Source organism: Desmodus rotundus, chromosome 7, assembly GCF_022682495.2.
Source record: "Desmodus rotundus isolate HL8 chromosome 7, HLdesRot8A.1, whole genome shotgun sequence".
Classification (NCBI taxonomy): Eukaryota; Metazoa; Chordata; class Mammalia; order Chiroptera; family Phyllostomidae; genus Desmodus; species Desmodus rotundus.
The window spans coordinates 10,905,769-10,927,309 of NC_071393.1; the positions used below are offsets into that span (position 1 = coordinate 10,905,769).

At 53.5% G+C, this 21,541-nt stretch overlaps 1 protein-coding gene across 4 annotated transcripts; it reads left to right on the forward strand.

Moving 5' to 3' along the window:
• Positions 1-232: 232 nt before the first annotated feature.
• Positions 233-21,179, forward strand: CABP1 (calcium binding protein 1). Of its 4 annotated transcripts, none has more exons than XM_053928046.2 (7): positions 233-992; positions 13,473-13,652; positions 16,484-16,514; positions 16,758-16,901; positions 17,123-17,232; positions 17,470-17,617; positions 20,718-21,179. In XM_053928046.2, the coding sequence occupies exons 1-7, from the start codon at positions 348-350 to the stop codon at positions 20,741-20,743; spliced, it is 1,284 nt and encodes a 427-aa protein (XP_053784021.1). In that variant the 5' UTR covers positions 233-347; the 3' UTR covers positions 20,744-21,179. The 4 variants fall into 4 exon arrangements, with proteins under 4 accessions (XP_053784021.1, XP_053784020.1, XP_045056901.1 ...); XM_045200966.3 differs by lacking the exon at positions 233-992 and adding an exon at positions 7,225-8,168; XM_024566960.3 differs by lacking the exon at positions 233-992 and adding an exon at positions 8,550-8,952.
• The last annotated feature ends 362 nt before the right edge of the window (positions 21,180-21,541 follow it).

Consider the following 21,541-nt stretch of genomic DNA (forward strand, 5'->3'; position numbering starts at 1 on the left):
CGCCTGCATGTCTGGAGTTTCCGAAGGTTCTGGGTTCCTGTGGGAGCCTCCAGGCGAATTACGGGGAAGTTCCGGCGATACCAAGGACTGGACGTCTTTGGGGCTCTTTGCCAAACCCCTTCCCTTGCGCTCCCAGCTCCGCGCCGCAGCTCCCCCTCAGCCACCAGGGGCCGCCCTGAAGCGGGGCTCTTCGAGCGCGGGGCGGGGAAAGGGGCGGGGCACAGCAGTACCTGGGCCGCCCTGGAACCGGGGGTGGGCTCTCCGAGGACAGCCTGCGGGCCCCCCCAGATCCGCACTGCCAGCCGCCTGGGAGCTCAGGGCTCCGGGCGTAGAGGCTGCACTGTCACATGGGCGGTGGCGACGGGGCCGCATTTAAGCGGCCGGGGTACGGCGCCCGCCTCCAGCGTGTCCTCGGGCTTGGCTCCCGCCAGGCGCCCCGCTCTCTGCCCGCTCGGGGCCCCGCTCGCCACACCGCGCCTCCCGCGCCCGGCCATGCGAGCGCGGGCCCCGCCGCGATGAGCTCGCACATCGCCAAAAGCGAGTCCAAGACGTCGCTGCTGAAGGCGGCGGCGACAAGCGGGGGCAGCCGTGTTCCCCGCCACGGCCCTGCTCGGGAGGCAGGGCTGCCTAGCCGCCGGCTTCCCGATACTTGCCCTGGCACGCCGCTGCCGTCCGGGGACCCCAGTTCGCGGAGGCCCCTGTGCTGGCCCGTGCCGCGAGAGGAGGGTGCGCGGGGGAGCCGGCGCGGGCTCCCCCAGGCGCACTGCAGGCCCCGGGAGGCGCTGCCGGGTGCGGCATCCCGACCTTCGCCCCCGTCCCCGCTGCCGCTGGCCCGCGGGCGGGATGGGGAGGAACGGGGGCTGTCCCCGGAGCTCGGCCTTCGGTGCTCGCAGCGAGCCCCGGGTCGCGGGGTCTCCGCTCCAGCTGCCGCGTCCGAGGCAGACCCGTTCCTCCATCGGCTGCGCCCCATGCTCAGCTCCGCCTTTGGCCAGGTAAGGGCCGCGCCTCCCGTCCGTGCTCGCTGGAGAGGCGCTCGGGACCCTGCCGCGACTGCGCACCCACAACCTTCTGCTGCCTGCGGCCCCCAGTCACGCTTTCCTAGTCCTGCAGCTACGCGCCCTTGCCCGCGGTACTCCTCCCCCGGTGCCTGATTCAGCACCCTGTGCGCTGTCCACGCTCCGGGCCTCTTTTGGGTAAGGCACCACCACGTAGTCTCTCCACCTGCCAGAATGGGCCTGTTCTGGAAGGGATGACCTCCACAAGTCGCCTGGAGATTTGCAGGGGTCAAGGAGGGGAGCTCTGATCAGGTAGCACCAAACCCACTTTTCTGGACTCTGGCCAAGACCACCAGTGAGTGACTTAAGAGAGCAATGGGTTTGGAGCCTTGGGGTCAAGAGTGGGGGACCTCCGGGCACACAGCCTTGCTAGGGGATGATGCACCCTAACCATTGCCTGTGGTGGCCACAAAGACCTGGGGAAAGTTAGTAGAGCTAAAATATGAGAAGAGTCTGGGTAGGCATGGAGGGGCTGTACAGAGCTGTTGCTCACCCTGGAACTTTGGGGTGTTTGAGGACGTTATGGCTTCGGGGGAGGGGGACATTAGGATGGCAGGTGGCCAGTTGTGAGTCAGAGGGTGGGGCATTACATCCCGAGACTCCTAGCATGAGTTGGTGTGCACTGCAGGGTCAGAAAGGTCACCAACGGGTCTCCAGTGGCTCCTTTGGTTTCCTCTAGGCCTTTCTCTCAAGGGTGCCCGGCAGCTGGACATCTGCCCTTTAAAAAGAGCCCTGTAGTCATAATCCAGTTTGGGGATGTGCTGCTGGGGGAAGAAGCCTGACAGAAAGGAACCTGTGAACTCCTGAGCAAAGCCAGGATGTCCTTTAGTTCTGAGCCCATAATTAAATCAAACTCACTGACACAGCGTTGATACAGTTCTGCTGCAGCCAAGGAGGGTGTAATGCAGAGGTCTGATCAGCCGGTTTGCATGGTGTGTAGCGGAAGGGGGTGGGGGGGCTGAGTCTTCCTGTAGTGTAAAGAATCTGTTTCAAGCTCCTGGCTTGCTGTGCTAGATCAGAATTCCAAGGAGGCCGTGTGTGTTTTGCCTCAGATCTTCACATTGCTTTCCAAAATACTACTTCGCACTGGCTGATGCCGGTGGAGGTCTGACGTGAAGGCAGCTACACACGGAGTTGAGTTGCACAGGGTTGCCGTGGTGGTGTGGCAGGCCACCAGCGCGCGGCTTTGTTCTTGCGGCGAGCCCTCGTTAGCCGAGTTTCTGAAAACCGTTCTCCAGTGCAGAGATTTGGTTGCAGAGCTGTGAGAGTTAGTGTGGCAACACGCTGAGGGAGAGGTTTGCTGCGGTGACTGATGTAGTGGTGGGGAGGTGTAAGGTGCAAGGTGTGGGGGCATGCTCAGGCAGGGGCTTGGCTTAGGGACACAGCAGTGAACAGATAGCTGGGATGCTGGCTCTTTGGGAGCTTGCAGTTCAGCAGTTTGGAGGGTAGGTTATCGATCCAGAACCCCACACTTTCTGGTTATTTTGTTTGCTGGTGATCCGACTTCGTTCCTGGAAAAAGAGCCCTTTCCTTCCAGTCTTGCAGAATCTGCCTGCATGGGCCCTTTGCGAGCTCAGAGTATCTCAGCTACCTGCTTTTCTTCCTACATCTACTTTCTCAGTCGTTAAATGAAGAGTATTCTCTAGCCCAATGTTCTGAAATGTCACCAGAGTCATCTGAGTCCGGAAGAGCTGGAAGTTCCCATCAAATATTTACTACCTCCTTCTGGAAGCTCTTGCCTCTGGAGCGGCAGAGTTTTTCTTTAAAGCTCTGGTACATACAGTTTGGGCTTCCTGCTGACGGCTCTCAGGCATCTGCTTGAACAACATCAGCAATAATAACAAAACCTGGCCTGGTACTTTTGTGTTAGTCTCCTGCAACAGGGAATAAGTCTTCCACTTCTTTTTGCATTGAGATTTCTGCCCTCAGAGACAGGGTCAGGACCAAGAAAAGGGAAATGGGCTTCTGAATACAGAAACTTTCAGAGAGGATCTGCCTAGGCAAAATACAACCCTGGGGAAGCGTATTTGTCACGTCTCCCAAGTTCATGTTAAGTGATCACTTAGCCTCATTGAGCCTGTCTCTATCTGCACCTGGGGACGATAATAGCGCCTGCCAGGGTTGGGGGAGATTGAATGGGATAAGGTTGTTAGGAGCTGGGCCCAGCATGTGGCCCAGATCAACGGCTCTGTCAGCATTAGTTATTGTTGTTATTGCTGTTGTTGATTAACTACCAAGGGCTGGGTCAGGTCGTTTTCCTTCTATCTGTGGTAGAGTCGGAGAGAGCCAGGGTTCCCAGGGACACTGAAGGTACCAAGATAGACTCCAACATTAGGGGGAAGAGGAATTAGGATTCTTCCAGTGACCTCCCAGAGCATCCTTACTGCCTGCAGGGAGACAGTGTAGTTTTAGGGTTAAACCTTGGGAGAGTGTAGGGCTGCAGGTTCCAATCTCAGCTCTGTCATTGCCTATTGCCGTGACCTTGGGCCTCTTATTTCTTCTTTTGGTCTGTGTTCATCCAGGAATGAGATTGACAAAAACTACCTTGCAGAGTTACTACAAAGCCTCTACAAGATGTCAAATGGCCTGGCTCAGAGTGGGTGTTGGAAAGAGGGCAGCCATCATTAACATTATTATTCTTGTTCATAGAGTAATTGTCTGAATGAGGGCCTGTGCTTTGAAAGCTGTCTCTGAGCCAGGTGAGGAAGGATGTTAAAGGAGCTGAATGACAAAGGACCTTTCCTAGTACCCTCTTTGTGGCCAGCTATGGACATGTCACCCAGCTGCCTAGAGAGAAGATGTGGTATCAGAAATTAATTCAGAACAGGCCTGACTTGGGGCAACTCTTGGCATCCGGTTTTGGAAAAGTATTTTAAGAACAGTTTTTCTGTTCCATACTGTAAGTTTGGGAAGAAATACCCCTTGTAGAGGAGACAAATGCAAATAAAGTCCACAGCACTGCTCCATTATTATTATTATTATTATTATTCTCCTTCTTCTTGTTCTTGTTCTTCTTTTAGCTATAGACACATCTCTTTTAACCTGGATAGGTTATTCCAATTCCCAAACTGCTTTGCACATAGTAGGATCACTATGATCCTCTGTCCTAGTGAGTGAATCAGTGAATGAATGATTGATGTCTCCCGCCTCTGGACTGCAGAGGTTTCTTAGCTCTGACAGTGTAGATGCAGGAGAGAGATCATGATGGTTTGGGTCCTAACAGATTTGGTTGCACCAGGCCTGTGTTTCCAGGATGAGGGCTGTGCATAGCATTCACTCCCGCCGGCCATGTCTCTCCCTACTGCTCTCAGAGAGGGCTGGGAGCCCCCACTGCCTTTTCTCTGGGGCCTGGGAAGGGAGACAGAGAAGGTCAGTTTGTGGTTAACATCAGTCATAGAAACTTCCCCAGGATGTCTGCATTTGCCTCTAGCTGTTTTGAGGAAGTAACAAGGGTGCTTGAGACCTTAGTCTAGAGTCCACTTAACAGTTGACAAAGTATCTTCTCATTTTCTCATGTATCTTCCTCCATTTTAGAGAGCGCAGAGAGGCTCAAGAGAGGGGAAATGGCTGGTCCAAAGGTCACACAGGACTGTGAAGTGGTCTGCCCACTCTGAACCACCTGCCTGTGCCAAACCTACTGGTTTGGTGGGAAGTCACTGAAGTGTGTTTTCTATTTGTCAAAAGCAACCACAAAGTACCTCTCAAGTTATGACCCAGCTTTTTCTGAATGTCTTAACTCTGGGCTGCCATCCAAGTTCAAATGCTGGCAATCAAACTGATCAGGGCCAGTGAAGGACAGCCTCCCTCCTAATCAGGAATAATCAGCAACGGGTTTATCCTTCTTATCTCTCTGATCCTATTATTCCATTCCAGAACTCAAAGTGTGGCTTCCAGGGGCCCAGGAGCTGCTGCCACAGTGAATAGGGATAGGGAAGTGGGACTTTGTGATGTGCTTTGCTCCTTTGAGAAGCTCCCACCGGTCAGCCCTTTAAAAACATTCCTAGTAAAGGTCAAGCCATCTGCCCCTTCCAGATCACCAGTTACCACTGTCACTCAGAATCATCAGTTCCCCACCTGCTGAGCCAAAAAATAACTTAAGCTCTAGGTTTGAATTCCTGAGTCCATTGCTGCCCTTAAGCCTCAAGCTAGGATTGGCATCCTCCTCCCTCAAGAATGATGGTGTTTCTTCAAAGTATGTGACTTTTTTTAATTAGCAAGTTGAGATCAGGAATTTATTATTTTAATCATTTTTTCAGGTGACAAAGGAGGGCAGAAATAATAGCTTACTTTGCAAAGCCTTAACAGTGTTTTTCTATCTGTAGTTATGGTCTTCACCACAATCCTCCAAGATAGAAAGTTCAGATATTATCTCCATGTGATAATGAAGGAAACCGGGATTCAGAGAAATTGACTCACTTATACAGGCCATGTGGTTAGAAAATGGTAAACTGGGCCTCATATCCAGCCTTTGGGACTCCATATTCTACATTCTTATAGTATCATGTTAGCATTTACTGAGTGTCTGCTATGTGCCAGGTGTCACGTTGAAGGGTGTGATTTATTATCTTATTCAATTGTCCACACTCTTCATCACAAGCAAAACCTCCAATCCGTCTCCAAATGTCTACATCTAAAGTGAGCAACGTTTTCAAGAGTGTGCCAGGGCAAAGTGCGTGACTTCTCCATAGGAGATGGCTCTCCTGCCTCCTGTTTCCAAGGACAAGCCATTTCACAAGGTCGACAAGCAGGTGCTGTGCTCTAGGATGGCCTGCAGGGGGCAGGAGTCACCGGGTCTGCGTGGGTACCCTGCTAAGTGAATAGAGGCCCCACCTGGTCCTCTAAGCCCAATGCTGGGCAGGGGAAGGGGCACCTTCTAGGTTCCTGACACTGTGCCAAGCCCTTTGCATGTGTTAACTCATTAACTCCTCAGACGAGCCCTATGAGGGAGGGGTTATTAAAGTACCCACCTTATCAATAAAGAAACCCAAGCTCGGAAAGATGAACAGGCCCTGGCTAGTGTGGCTCAGTGGATTGAGTGCCAGCCTGCGAACCAAAGGGTTTCTGGTTGGATTCCCACTCAGGGCACATGCCTGGGTTGCAGGCCAGGCCCCCAGCAGAGGGCGTGTGAGAGGCAACTACACATTGATGTTTCTTTCTCCTTCCCCTCCCCTCTCTCTAAAAATAAGTATACTCTTTTAAAAAAAGAGAGAAAGAGAAAGATGAACAGGTCTTCAAGGTCACATGGTAGCTGCTAGGCAGCAGGGTAAGATTTGAACCCAAGTCTGACCCTGCATTTCAAGCTCTGTGTCAGTCGTTTTCAGCTCTGGCTGCAGGTGAGGCTTACCTGGAGCAGTCAGCACCCCCAGTGTCTGGAGCCCACCCCTACCTAATAAATCAGAATCTCTGGGAAAGCTCCCCACTGAGTCTGGTCTGCAGCTGGCGTTGGGGAGGACTGGGTTTCACTGTGCTGCCTGTCACGTGTCTGCTCGTGTGGTCAGTATGAGCTGGGCTCCCGCCTGGCACCCAGCCCACTTCCCCCGGGGGGTCGCTGGTGAGCTCTAGAGTTTCTTTTCTTCTGCTTCTTTTTACACTTCGTTTTTTTTCCTTTTTCTTTCTTATTGAATTTATGAGGGTGACATTATTAATAAAATTATATAGGTTTTAGGGGTACAATTCTATAATATATCATCTGTGAGCTTTTCAAAAGAGCCTGCAGATGGTCAGTTTTCTAGCTTTGGGCTACAAGTCTTTCCTGATCTTCCTGAATTAAGTCACGTTCTTAGAGTTTTTGTGTTTCCCCTTCATAGCGTTTACCTGAAATACAATTAAATAAGTGTGTTCCTAGCTTTCTAATCTCCATTGCCCACCTGTGAGAGTGTAAGCTCCTTGAAACCAGGGACCGTGTTTCCCTTGTGCCCACATTGCCAGAGCCAGGCACAGTGCCTGGCACATACATACTGGACATACTGATACTTCTTTCTTCCATTCAAATCGTTACTTACAGAGTACCTGCTATGTGCCATGCACTTTGCCATGTATACTTTACAAGCAAGAGAGAGGAAACCCCATTTTCCAGGCAAGGAAACTGAAGCTCTGGAATGTGAGAAGTCAGAAGCCAGCAGAGACAGAACTCGACCCAGGCCTGTAGATCCTTCCCATTCATCTGAGTCCGTTGCTCTTCATGACCCTGACCCCTGACCTGCAGCCCCCTCAGAGATGCTGCTTCGTACTCTGTTTCCAAGGAACAGGGCTTTGAAGAAGGAACTTGAGTTGGCTGCTTGCTCCTCCAACTCCCCGGTGTCTTCACCCCTTTTCTTCCCTTTAGGGGAAAACAACCCCCCAGGCTCCTCCCTCTGTCCTCAGGGGCTGCCCCTCCTTCTCCACATTCCCTCCGGAGGTTTGGCCCAAACAAGGCTGCAGAATAACTAGCCCGACTAAACCATTCTGATGCTGATGACGTCCTCAGCAGCAGCAGCACTGTCTTCAGGAGTTACCCAGGGACAGTCTTCCCCAGCAACCTGGGAGCGAGCCTGCGGCGCCTTCCGGACAGCGCCCCCACTCATCTGCCCCAAGGAGGGGAGTTCTGACTAGCGGCCCAAAGCTGGACACAGAGTCCCTGTGAGAGGAGCTGTGGGGACTGAAACCTCTTTCAGTGGCGCCCGTGAGGGTTGTTGCATCCGGGACTGGGAAGATTTCGGCCTGCCAATCTATCTCTGGTGCCCCCTGCTGGGAAAAGCTGGGTGCAGGGAAACAGGGGCACTTCTGTCTTGGGTCATCTGGCTGGGGCTGTGGATCTCCAGTGTGACATCTGAGGCTCAAGATGAACTGACATCAAAGCTGAAACCTGGAGGGACAAGGAAGAGCCAGTCACCTAAAAAGTTCGTTGTGGAACCTTGAAGACCGTTTTGCAGAGGGCGACTCTCTGCTCTGCACCCTGAGGAAGCTGGTGAGAAGACCCTTGCTCAGGATTGGGCAGAGGACTAGGAGCAGGTTTGCAGCCCTCACTCATGCCCTCTGCAACTGCACACGGTGAAGGGAGCAGTGTTGCTATTAACTGCTGTTGGCTCAGCTGTGCTTCCAGTCCCCGGAGCCTCATCCCATTTCACTGACGAGGCAAGTGTGAAAAATGGAGCGTGATGGAGACGTCACAAGCTCTCCCAGGCCTGCTCTCACTCCAGCTGCGATTGCCAGGGGGCAGTTCGGATGTGCTTGTCCCTGTGTGCTTGCGTCTCTGTGTGTGTGTGTGTGTGTGTGTGTGAATGCACTTATGAGGCTGGGAGCTGGGAGGCGCCCTGGCTTTGGGGACCCAAACTGGCCTGACTCGGCTCCTGGGTCTGCTGGCCTAATTGCCAGCTGCAGCTGCCATTCTGGACGCTGCCCCCCCCCCCGCCCCCCAATCCACCGAAGGCAATCTCTCTGCAGATTTGGTGGCTGGGAGAGGAGGGGCTGAGGGAGGGGGAATGGGCTGGAGAGCACTGAGCTCTAATCTGGTGGAGATGATCTAGCTGCCCTCTCCCAGCTCCGCTGCCCTCTGCCATCAGCTCTCTGGGCGATTTTCTCTGTGCCCTGCATGCTCCCTTCCTGCCTTCATTTCCTTAAGAAAATGCCCAGAAAGTTAAACGCGCACACACACACACACACACAATACACCAAAAAAAAAAAAAGAAATCAGGAGCAGGCAGACGAGTGAGCGAGCACGCGCGTGCGGCAGAGGGCTCAGATCAGTCCTGGAGGAAGAGCGGCACAGGCAGAGGGAGGCTGGGGTTGGCAGTAACCAGGACTAAGGTCTCTTAGCCCCCAGGAGCCTCCTTCATGGCCCTGGGGATCCTGAGAGGGGCTGCGTCAGCTTAGGATGGGCAACTGTGTCAAGTCTCCACTGAGAAGTCTCTCAAAGAAGGTATGCTTCTGGATTCCCAAGACTGGGGGTGGGGGATTCGGGCATCTTCCCACCCGTCCCAGAGGATGGGCATGGAGGGGGGTGGGCATCTAAGGCTTGCCACCCTTCCTGTGGGTTCTGTCTAGAGCTGCTTCCCTGTTGTAACCTCTGGCTTACCTCCTTCCACACTTCTCTGCATCCCAGACTCGGAGCTGAGGATGGGACGTGGAGCCACATGGGGGCCTGTATTTGGGAATTTGCACAAGATGTAGGGAAGAACCAGGTAGCGCCTGGGATGTAAAATGGAGAGTGTGGATCCTGAGGGTGTCAGAGTGGACAGACCCCTTGAAGCTGGCAGGATTGGAAGAGGGTTGAGCTGAGCTTTGGCCTCGCTGCTCCTAAGGCTCCTCAATAATAGGGCCTGGGGCTTATTTGCCTCCTGTGAGGGTCTCTGACCCTCTCTGGTGGTCTCTAAGCCTTCACAGAGTTGTGGGGTTTTAGGTAGATCCTGTTGCCACTGAAAGGAACCAAGCAGGGTATCCCCTGTTACCCTCGATAGTTCTTGAGTCAGGACAGAGAATCTCAGCTAGGACCAGACTGGTTCAGGGACCAGAACTGTTTCCATTGAGAAGTAGGATGTTGAGCAAAGGCACCTGTGTGCCGCCTCCTGCAGTGGATGTAGTGCTGTATACCGGGGTCGTATCTTCTTGCAAGAATTCCTTTTGGAAGGCAAATAGTCATCTCCAGCACATCTTTTTGTGCAAGTCTGGGCTAGCATCTATAGGGTTTTGCTTCAAGCGGGCTCTGACTGTGTTTCTGTCCTGTGTAGTCAGGTCATAGTGGAAACTCATAGTTATTATTTAAAGGAAGAGGAAATGATAGGGATGCTTCCCTGCCATGCTTTCCTTTTCCAGGCGAGGAACTTAATTGCCACTCAGGTTAAGTGACTTACCCAAGGTCTCAGGTTAGCTAATGACACCTCTGCCCCCAGCTGCATCCTACCTCCTTGGTCAGTTTGACAGCCTCTCAATTTAGGACATTGCAGGCTTTTCTGCTGCTCATCGTCTTCCTCATTTAGCTAAGCTGCTCACATCAAATTCCCTTTCATCTTTCTGTTCCTTGGATCCTTCTGAGGGTTGGCTATTTCTTCTGTGCACCCTCCTCCCGTCATCTGTCATCTTCTTAGGGGGGTCTTTTGCACCAGAAGCGGCCTCCATGCTGTTGCAGGGAAATAGAAATTGATCTGAATTAGTTTAGAGGACCACAGAGTGGCCTTCCCCCTGGTTCTGTCCAGAGCTTGAACAGGTGAATTTAAGAACAAGAATTATCCTTTGGTCCTACCCCACCCATCTTCCCTTACACAGCAGAGGGCTTAAGAATCAGACTTCTCAGGTTTCCTCTTTCTAGCTGTGTGACCTTGGGCAAGTTACTTGACCTCTCTGGGCCTCAATATTTTTGTCCATCAAGTGGAAATACCCACCTGGTCAGGTGATTGTGAGAACTAAATAAAGTGTGCACACTGCCTGGAATATGGACTCAACGAATGTTAGCTAGTAGTATTGTCGTCACAGTCATAATGTTCCGCTCGGTGTGCTGAGAAGGCGGGTGGGGAAAAAGGAAAGTAGGAGAGGTGTTGGGTCCATGGGCAAGGGTAAAGATTGCAATAAAACTTATTGTGTCAGTTTCATGTTTTTAATAAAAGTAACAATTGCTTTTTCATGAATATTTACAATGTATCCAACCTCTGTTACTTCATTTTCTCTTTTCCACCAAATAGTTCTCTTGGCCATTTTAGAGAGAAAGGAACTGGACTCTGAGATAAGAACTTTCCTAAGGTCACCCAGCCAACTGGACACCAAGCTGGGACTTAAGCCCCGGCCTGTGTGAATCCAGAGCTGGTATTTCATTTTTATTTTTGCCTCTCTCTTCTTCCTGCTGTCAGAAATGTTATTCATAGATTCTGGAGTCTGACCTTCCACGTCATCTGGTCCAGATTCCCACCGACAACAGCACTCCCCTCTCCCACCTCACCCAACGCTCACTCATGCAGATTCTCCTTGAGCGCTTTCGGTGAGAGGGAGCTTGGGCCTGTCTGACCTTGGCCGGCTTCTGTGGTTAGAAAGCTGTTAGGTCATGAGGCCTCTGGGCCCTCCTGTTGCCATGCCACGCTCAGGAGACGTCCACTCGGTGCCAGGAGACAAGGTTCGCCTGTGGGCCACCGCCTGCTGGGCTTCCTGCTGGTTGCGGGGAGCTGGTGATGGCAAGGGGCAGCCTGCTCCAGGCTCTAGGGGGGCAAGCCCAGGCTGTCAGGTGCCATCACTGGCCAGGGAAAAAGAGCAGCTTCCTGGGGCAACTTGGTGCCAGGCAGGATTATGATCAAGAAGTGCAGTGGAAATTCCCCAGCCACCATGGGTTCATTCTTCGTGGGAGCAAGTTCTTCTCCATCCTTCTCGTGTCTTTCCTGATGGGCCAATATTCCCTCGCTTCCTCTGGAGCCACAAGTAAATGCCTTCTGGCACCTGGCATCTCTTAAGTTACATCACCCTTACCCTTGTTGTCATTGTCGTTGTCATCCTCATTGTCATCACCATGACAACCCCCTGTATTCTGCTTTTACCATCTTCTAGGCACTAGCTCATTCATTTCTCACAAGAGTCCCATGTGTCGCCATGGTTATCCCCATTGCATACAGAAGGAAACCAGAGCACAGACAGGTGAAGTGACCTGCCCAAGGTCACAAAGCAAGCAAGTGGCAGAGCCAGAATGGTCCCTAAGACTATTTGAGTCCAAAGCAAGTGTACAAAACCACCTCACACTGCCTGCCGCCGCCTCCTGCCTGGCTTGTGCTCACTCTGGGCCAAGTGTGTGTGCGAGTCAGCTAGAACTAAAAGGCTGCCTCTCTACAAATGTCTGAGGTTGTACCTGGGACTAAGCCACCGTCTGTGGTCCCAGGCTTCCTTGGAGCCAGCCTCCAGTCGGGACGGTCTCTCTGGCTCTGGTCTCACTCTGGCTATGTCCTGGAAGCCTGTGTGAGTGAGGCTGAGGCTCTGAACCTCCTTTGGTTTCAAATCAGAATGGCCATTGGTCTTTCTGGCATCCCTTAAGTTCTGAGATTACCTAAGGCTCACCCTTACTGCACTCACTGAACTTGGGCTTTGGACTGAGGTCTTTCACCTTGAATCTGAGTTGCTGCTTCCCCTTTGTGGAACCAGAGTACTGTTTCTCCCTCCCTAGGCCTGGAAGGGGCTTAGGAAGGTAAAGGGGAGTCTAGTCTATAGCCCCACAATGTGTGACTTCGGGAAGAAGATTCATGAGAGGGCAAGGTGAGATGGGCAGATTACTGCTTCTCAACCACGGAGGGCAGGCTACCCCTAGGTTAAGATTTTCTTGTGGGTTTAACCTTCTTTGAGCTAGAGGAGCCCGGCAGGTAGAAGAGTGCAACAAGATGAAAGGGTGGGGTATGCAGCCCTGGGCTCTTGGGGGTCCCGGACATCCTGCAGAGGCTGGGGTGGAATAGAATGTTGTGTCTGGATGCTGCTCTTGTCCTGAGGGGGACAGTCTGTGGGCAGTGCTGACTTTTTATAGCTGCGTGGGAACTGTCAGGGAGGAGGGTGGGTTGGCCCGGGCCTGGGAGCACAGCTATATTCGGTAAGTGGAGAGGGCCCATGCCTCAGCCTCCAGAGGTCAGCAGGCTGTACCAGGCAGGGAGCCAGGGAGGCAGGAGGGGGAGGGGAGACTTGCTGGTGAGAGTGTCTGGTCTTGAGGCCGCAAATTGGGTGGGATCTGACCCACAGGCATGCTTTCTGTCGTCCACCGGAAGGTCTGACAGCTTTGGGCTGGGGTTACGTAGTGCTGCTCCTTCAGAGGGGACACGCAGCCTCCATTTAACCCCAGTCTCCCACCTCTCACACCTGCCCACTTCGTTCATGGTAGCTATGGCCCTGTGCTTGCAGCCCCCAGCCGAGCAGACCAGCCGAGGCTGCCCTCCACACTGCACTGTCCGCTGGGATTGTCCCCACTGCCTTCCAGTGGGGGTCTGGTGGGGGTCCAGTGGGGGTAGGGCCAGAAGTCAGTTTGGGAACTTAGCCCCAGGGTTTGCACTGGGGTGTTGGGGTAGTGCTGGAAAAGGACGTTACTCCATTTATTGCTCAATGAAAACTTCCCATTGGTTGGGACAGAAGCCTCCCGCTGCCTGCCTCTCTCTCTGAGCCTCTGCATGCACATGAGTGTGATTCTCTGCACATGTGTGTGTGTTGTATTTGTGTGTGTGCATGCCCCTGAGCCACCTGGTGGGTACCACACCCAGCTCTCCCTGGAACATCTGTTTCAGCCAAGAACCGAAGACCCTCTGTTGGACCAGTTTGACGTCTGCTCTTGTGCATCCCGAGGGCTCTCTGAACCCCGCTGTTGGACTCTCAGGGTCTGCTCTTGAGGACAGCCCCCTCTAGGACCAAGAGCCCAGCTGGGGCCAGGCGGGCCCCGTTGGGCAGGGAGGTGATGACGCCTGCCTCTCTTTTGTATTTGCTTGGTGCTGACTGAAGATGCGCCAGGAGGAGACCCCCAGCTACAGGGTGGTGCAGACGAGCGAGGAGGGGCTGGCGGCTGGCGGCGAGCTTCCGGGACCGCTCCTGATGCTGGCCCAGAACTGCGCCGTCATGCACAACCTGCTGGGCCCTGCCTGCATTTTCCTGCGCAAGGGCTTCGCTGAGAACAGGCATCCTGTACGTAAGTTGGCCCCAGCGGAGCCACACTTGACTTGGCTTCACGGGGCGTGAGGAGGTGCTGGGAAGAAGTGGGGCTCTGTACTCAGAATCATGTGTCCCCCAGCAGACACATCTCAGACCCTCAACCTGCAAACCTGACCCCTAAAGTTTCCCACTCATGGCTAAAAGCACTGGTGAGTTTGCCTCCATCAGCAAGAAATAACAACAGCAGCTAACATTATTTTGGGATTTTTTTTGAGCACTTAACTACGTGCCAGGCACTGTGCTAAGAGCTTTGGTGCATTTTCTCATTTAAGACTCAGAGCACCTCTAAGAGGTAAGTACTATTATCCCATTTTACAGATGAGGAAACTGAATTGGAGGAATAACCTGCTCAAGGTAACAGCTTGTGGGTGATGGAGGTAGGAGTCAGACTCGGGGAGTCTGACCCGGGGCCTCCTGCACTCGGAACAGCAGTACTGGGTACACAGCACTGTCCAGTAGGACTTTCTGCCACGCTGGAAACATTCTACAGTCTGCACTGTCCAGGACAGTGGCCACTAGCCATGTGTGGCTATTGAGCACTTGACATGTGACTAGTGTAACTGAGGAACTGGATTATTAATTCTGTTTAATTCCCATTCGAATTTAAATAGCCACATGTGGCTGCTGTATTGGCCAACCTCCTTCAGGTGTCTGAACAGCCACAGGGAGGAGGGGAACAGTGATGGTGTTACAGATACAAACGTTTGTAGGTCCCGCTTATTGAGTGCTACGTGCTAGACGCTTTACATGTCTCATTCCGTGGTGCTCACAGAGGCTCTGAAGGTGGGTCCTGGTGTTGACCTCTTGCACAGATGAGGAGCCTGTGGCTCACAGAAGTGGCCCGCCCATAGCTAGGAAGCAGCAGGTCTGAGCTTTGCACTCGGGTCTGTCTGACTCTAGAGGCCAAGCCCTTCTCCCTGGCCACTTAGGTTGGGGAGAAAGGAGTGTGCGCATGCTTACTTCCACCTGACTTCCCCCCACGCTGCTCGTGGGCCCCCTGCCACGTGGGTGGGCATCTCTGCTCCACTCCAGAGCACAGCACACATACCCCTGCCACTCTGCACAGAGGAGGGTGCGACGCAAGCACCAGCCACCAGGACCAGCCAGACCACAGGCCCACTGCAAAGGGGTACCTGGCGTTCCTGCCCCATGACTTCGTCTGTATGGATGTGTGTGGGAGGCTGCAGTGGAGGTCAGCAGCACCTCATTTCTCTCCAGTTCTTCAGAGCTGGGACCTGGAGAAGCGGGGGCTGCTTGAGCCTGAGCAGTGGGAAGGACTTGTCATGTCTAAGCAACTTGTCCCAATGAGCACTCTCTGCTTGCGCGTGCACGGGCACTTTTACTTATTGGGAGGTGGGCATTGCAAAAATCTTTTTTGGTTACTCAAGATCCAAGTCTGACTTAGACCAGCTACAGGGGGATAGAGGTAGGGCTAGGTGGGGGATGGAGTGACAACCTGCGCACTGTGCACCGTGACAGGCTCGTTAAGTGGCAGTCCATACGGTCCTCTAACAGAGACACACACCTTCCATGAAGCCAGCCCTCAGCCAGAAATGCCTCCTGCAGGACCTGGTGGCTTGCAGCCTGCTCGTTCTAAGCACTCGCACACAGTCAACACTGCCCCGCCGCTTACAGCCACCTCCGAGCACCCTGTCCTGTGCTCCTGCTTGTCCCACCAGACGTTGCTCAGTGGCCCTTTTCTAAAAGATGCTCAGATTTTCTAGAGCTGGGGTCCCTTTCTCTGAGGCCAGTTTGGGCTGGGCAGGCAGCAGCTGTCTCTACTCACCCCAACCCTTTCAGCTACAACAGCCTGTGTGCACAGCTGAGATGCCTCATGCTCACGGTGGCACACCTGCATGTCTGTACTCCTGACAGGCGCGCCCATACCTGGCATGCGCTTCCTTGGAGCAGGCACACCTGCCCCATGTTCTCCCTGCCCAAAGGCAGGAAGCTGTGTCATTTGGGGAGGAGGAGCCCTGTGGACCAGTTTGGGAGCTTACTAAGCAGGTCCAGCTGGGCAGCTGCATCCATTTCGTGCCAGTCTGCGTCCCTCCTGGGCAGGCCCGGTGCTACTGGTCCCTCACCAGCTGCAGCTGCCCCCTGCGGACTGTGGGCCTGCTCTTTAGAGACTTCTCTGCCATCTGTTGTGATGCTGAGACCCAGGGTTTCCTTGATTCCCCAAGGAGACTTGGGCACTGCTTGAGGCTTTAGTTGTGTGATTTGGACCCTGGTGGCAGCCAGAGGCACTGGTGGCCCCCAGGGTCCTACGCTGTGTCCTCCGACTGGGCAAAGTGTAGGGTGGGGGTCAAATTGGAGAAGGTAGAGCAGTGCCAAGAAGCAGGGCACAGCCCTAATCCTGCCTCCACAGCCTCAGGTCCTCCTCCTCTTCCTCTTTCCGCCTGCCTGTTTAGTCCCTGCTTTCTCTCCCTTCCAGCCCCTCTCTTCTCCCATTACCTTGCAGGCCTCCTTTGTGACCTCCCACAGACCCTGTTTCATTTACAGGTTTTTGCCTCAGGACCAGGTCTGTTCTCTGACATATTCCTGTGTCTGAAATAAGGGACTGGGCGCAGAAGTTCTGTGCCCAGGCTCGATGGGACTCTTGGGTCCCTAGGCGTCTTCCATGGCTATGGGAGACGTGGGGGTGCACATTTTCTCCCCAGAGACATGGTCCAGACATGCCTCTGCTGCAACCCCGCCGCCTCCACCCAGGGCCTGCTGCCACTTACTCGCATGGCCCTCAGGCTGGGCATTTTGTGACTCCGGGCCCCTTGTAGCTGCTAACAGGACATGTTCTTTTGTTTCAGGACAGATCACTGCGGCCAGAGGAGATTGAAGGTAAGACCTGGCCCTTAGGGGAAAGGGTTACTCAGCCATCCTGGAAGCTGAGGGAAGGGAGAGTGGTGGGAAGAGAGGCAGAGACATGTTGGCCTGCGGGAACCAGGCATCCTTGTGGACCAGGGGTCAGAGGGGTGCATGGTCAGGGGTAGATCCAAGCCAGTGGGCCCTGTGGCTGCCTTTGCCCCCAGAGGATCTGAGGGTCCCACTCCCAACCATGTCCACCTTTGTTCCCTTCCCCAGAGCTCCGAGAAGCCTTCAGAGAATTTGACAAGGACAAGGACGGCTACATCAACTGCCGAGACCTGGGCAACTGCATGCGCACCATGGGCTACATGCCCACCGAGATGGAGCTTATTGAGCTGTCACAGCAGATCAACATGAACCGTGCGTCCCTCCGTGGGCACCTCCTTCCCTGGCCCCGCCGCCCTGAGCTATTCTTTGACAAACCACCTGCCCGTGGTCATCTCTCTGTCTCATGTGGCCTTTGGTTAAACCTTGGACCTGGCCCTTGGGCAGGTCAAGGAGGGGTTGGTTGTGCCCTCCACTGCCTGGCTGGAGGCGCGGAATGGTTAGATGGATGGCCTGACTCTTTCCTCTGTCCCCAGTGGGTGGCCATGTGGATTTTGATGACTTTGTGGAGCTAATGGGACCTAAACTCCTGGCAGAGACAGCTGATATGATCGGAGTAAAAGAACTGCGAGACGCCTTCCGAGAGGTGAGTGACGGGCAGTGGGCAGGCGGGGTGTGGGTCAGTTGTTAGAATCCCAGCCCCAGGGTGGCAACTTGAAAAGGAACCTGAATGCTGGGTCCCAGACCACGGAAGGAGCTTGGGCAGAGAAAGTTCTCTGGGGGGAGGAGGAACAGTGACTCTGGAGAAGGAGCTCGCCCTGGGGATGTGCTTCTGACAGTCTCCATGTTGTAGCTGCCTCTCCCTCCTTCCTGCTGTCTCTAGTTCGACACCAATGGTGATGGGGAGATAAGCACCAGTGAGTTACGAGAGGCCATGAGGAAACTCCTGGGTCATCAGGTGGGACACCGAGACATAGAGGAAATTATCCGGGATGTGGACCTCAATGGGGATGGCCGAGTGGACTTTGAAGGTAGGTGGGGCTTGACAGTGGGTGAGAAGATAGCCGTCCATGGAGGCCTCCACCTGTATATCCGTAATGCAACCATCAGTCTGCTCCAGCTTTCCATCCCCTGCCCTTCCGCCCTGCCAGTCCTCCATCCATGCACTCCAATCCGCCTCCCGTCTCTGCGTCCATCCACCTGTCCATCCCTGTCTCTCCATCCATCTCTTCATCTGTCCAGGTTCCTAATTATCCGCTCATCATCTCTAAACAATTATTCATAGAACCACTTACCCATGCACTTCTCTATCTACCCATGCATCCACTTATTCTTATTTGTTGTAGATTTTATTTATTTATTTTTAGAGAGAGAGGAAGGGGGAGAGAGGGAGAGAGAAACATCAATGTGTGGTTGGCTCTCACATGTCCCCTACGAGGGACCTGGCTCACAACCCAGGCATGTGCCCTGACTGGGAATTGAATCAGCGACCCTTTGATTCAAAGGCCGGTGCTCAATCCACTGAGCCACACCAGCCAGGGACACTCATTCTTCTCTCATTCACCCATGCATTCATCCATGCACCCATCTACCCGTGTACGCTCTGTATGCATCTGTGTGTCTCTACACGTGTTCATACACTTACATATATCTGTCTGCCTATATCTCTGCCCATACTTCATCAATCCATTCATCTGTCTGTGTAGTCATTTTCCCATCAGTACCCATCTACGCATCCATCCGTCCGTCTCTATCCATCGGTCTATCCATGTCCCTCCGTGGAAGGTCTTTTCTGAATGCCATATCCCTCACATTGGCACTTAGGTAGGCCCCTAAGATCTGACCACAGCTCACCTTCCCAGCTGCAGCTCCTGCCATTCCTTCACTCCCATCGCATCTTACAGCCGAACCAAAGTACTTGTGGCCCATGAACTTGCTGGGCTCCTGTTTGAACACACTGTTCTTTTTATCAGGATGCCTTTTATTCCAATATTCATGTGGGCTAAATTCTATTCATCCTTCAGTTCTGTTCATCCTTCAAGATCCAGCAGTGGGACACTTCCTTCAGCCCTGCTTCCCGGGTTCTCCAGATTGAACCTCCTCTTTCCTGGGCCTCACAGCACATCAGGGCCACTCTTGTTCTTCACACTGTCCCCTAACTGCTGCTTGCAGTTGTCCCTCTGCTTGACTCCGAACTTTTTCATAAGAGGAACCTTGTTTTCTTTCTCTGCATTTCCCTCGTAACTCAGTACCTGGCACATAGCTAATGCTCTGCGAAAGGAATCATTAATAATCATAATAGTTATCCTTTATTGTACACTTGTTATATTCCAGCCACTGTACTGAGTAGTTTTACATGTTTTATCTCATTTAACTGTCACAAGGACTCTCTAGATTGCACTGTTGTTACCTCATGGGATGAGGAAGCCGAGGCTCAGAAGTAGTGTGACTTGCTCAGAATTGCCTCACTAGTAAGAAGCAGAGCTGCACCTTAAACCCAGGTCTGGGGTCTCACCCACTCCACACGTCGCTGTGACAGCGTTTGCAGCACTGCGAGCTGCGTGGGGAAGACAGTAAAACACTCCCTGTTCTCCAGACACTGAGTGCTGAGCAGAAAGGCTGCAAAGCACGTGCCAGACTGTGAGCGTGTCCAGAGTGCAAAGGCTAGGAGGCCCTTTATGGGGAGCAGTTGTTCTTCAGGGTTGAGTAGAGTGTGGCTAGAGGGAGAGAAGGCTTTGCTGCCTCCAGATCAAACATCTCAGGACGTCCTGTGTCCGGTGAGTGCCCTTCCCTGAGGGCCCAGCGCCCCCATCTGCTCCTCCGGCACATGTCGGACACCTCTGTGTGCTGAGACCTGATCCGTTCCTGGGGAGCCTAAGATCAGCAAGGGCACAGAAGCCAGCAGTTCAGCTCGTGCTGTTTTGGGGGAAGTGTCATGGGCTGTGGCGTGCAGAGGGGGCACCTGTACCAATCTGGAGGAGGGATTAGGGAAGGCTTCCTGGAGGAGCTTATAAATAAATAGAGCCCTAAGAAATGAGTAGGAGCTACCAGCTGAAAAAGAAGGAAGAAATATTTATCCAAATGAAACCTGCATGTGGATGTTTATAGCAGCTTTATTCATAATTGCCAAAACCTGGCAGTAACCAAGAAGTCCATCAGTAGATGAATGGCTAAATAAGCTGTGGTCCATTTGACAATGGAATGTTATTGAGAGCTGAGAAGAAATGAGTTATCAAGCCATGAGAAGATACGGAGGAAACTTGAATTCACACTACTAAGTGAGAGGAGCCCGTCGGAAAGGCTACGTATTCTGTGATTCCAGCTGTATGATGTCTGGAGGAGGAACACTGTGGAGACAGTGACAGACCAGGGCTTGCAGGGCTGTGCAGGGAGAGAGGGACGAGCAGGCAGAAGAGCACAGAGGGTTTTTAGGGCAGCGAAACCCTCTGTGTGAGACAGTGATGGCGGATACATGTCATTCGTTACATACGTTTGTTCAAACCCATAGAACGGACACCACCAAGGCTGAACCCTCGCGTGAACTGGACTTGGGGTGATGATGACGTGCCAGTGCTGGTTCATCAGCTGTAACAGTTGACGGTGGGGGAGGAGGTGCCTGTGTGGAAGCAGGGGGTGTATGGGAACTCTCTGTACTTTGTGCTTGATTTTGCTATGAACCTAAAACTGCTCTAAAGAGGAAAGTCTGGTCTGAAAAAAGAAGGGTGAGGGGACAAGCTGCAGGGAGGCTGCGGGGTGAGAGGAGTGGGAGCGAGCCTGTGGCCCCGATGGTGCTGCAAGGGAGAGCGCACAGTTGGGGGGGGAGTGGGGAGAGGGGAGGCTGAAGCTGGCAGCTGGGGCCAGAAGAGGGAGGGCCTCCAGGTCATGACAGGATATGGGACATTATCCGTGGGCATCCACGAGAGGTTTGAGAAGGGGTCAGATATGCAGCTTAGAAAGCTTGAGCTACCTGCTGTGTAGAAGGTAGATTGGAGGGGTCCACCCGGATGTGGGGGACCAGCACGGAGTCAGGAGCAGGAGCGAGAGGGGGCCACAGACCTGAGGAGATTTGGAGGCAGTGTCCTGAGCGGGCCCTGACTGCTGCTTACTCCTCCCTCTCCTGTACCCTCCCAGAGTTTGTCCGGATGATGTCCCGCTGAGGCCAGAAGGGCCCCTCCAGGACTGCCAAGCTCCCACAGGCGGGGGAAGAGGAGCTGGAGCTCGCCTCACCCCGCTGTAGCTGCCGAGAGCCCAGGACGTACTGGCGGATGGGGCCTGCCTGCATCCCGGGGAGGTGCCCACCCCGGACCCCTACCCCTCCGCACTGTGAAAGACTTGCAATTCCTGCAACTGGAAAGGCGGGCGCCCGCCGACGAGGAGGCCACAGTGCCAAGCCTGCGGGGTCATGCGAGGCGCCAAGTGCTGTGCACCCAGCCGCTGCTGGCTGGGTGGGCCAGGGAGCCCGCCAGCAGATCCCACAACAGCATGTCTGCCCTGGGGCAAAGCCTCTTGCTGCCCTCTTAGCTCTGTGCCCATCCCAGCTCGCCTCAGCCCTGTTATCTCAGAACCAATAAAAATATTTCCGAGAGCAAGACAGCCGTGGGGGTCTTTGTTTTTTGGCCTGGTTAGATGACGTGTTTCTTGGGTACCAGTTGCACACCCAGAACTGGCCGAATGTTCCTGTGTTCAGTGTGCACTTATTGAGTACCCATTAGATACACAGCCACTTCCTCACTGACCTCAGAAGCCAGAACCTGGTACTTTACCTGAAGGGCAGACTTGAGGTTGTAGTGCTTTAGCTGGTATGCAGCTGGTACAAATAAAGTCAGGTTCTACAGGAAGCCCTCAATGTTCAAGTGAAACGACATATAATGAAACCAAGTTTACCATAGGCTATTCGATACAAACAAGAGTTAGGTTCCTAAGCATCACATTATTCCAGGACTTGCGGTATAAGA

What these genes read in the sequence shown, in the direction of transcription:
- CABP1 (XM_053928046.2), top strand. Translation starts at nt 348, where the DNA reads ATGGGCGGTGGCGACGGGGCCGCATTTAAGCGGCCGGGGTACGGCGCC. An exon ending in TCAGCTCCGCCTTTGGCCAG is followed by an intron (nt 993 to 13,472) that starts GTAAGGGCCGCG and finishes TGCTGACTGAAG; the next exon opens with ATGCGCCAGGAGGAGACCCC. An exon ending in TCGCTGAGAACAGGCATCCT is followed by an intron (nt 13,653 to 16,483) that starts GTACGTAAGTTG and finishes CTTTTGTTTCAG; the next exon opens with GACAGATCACTGCGGCCAGA.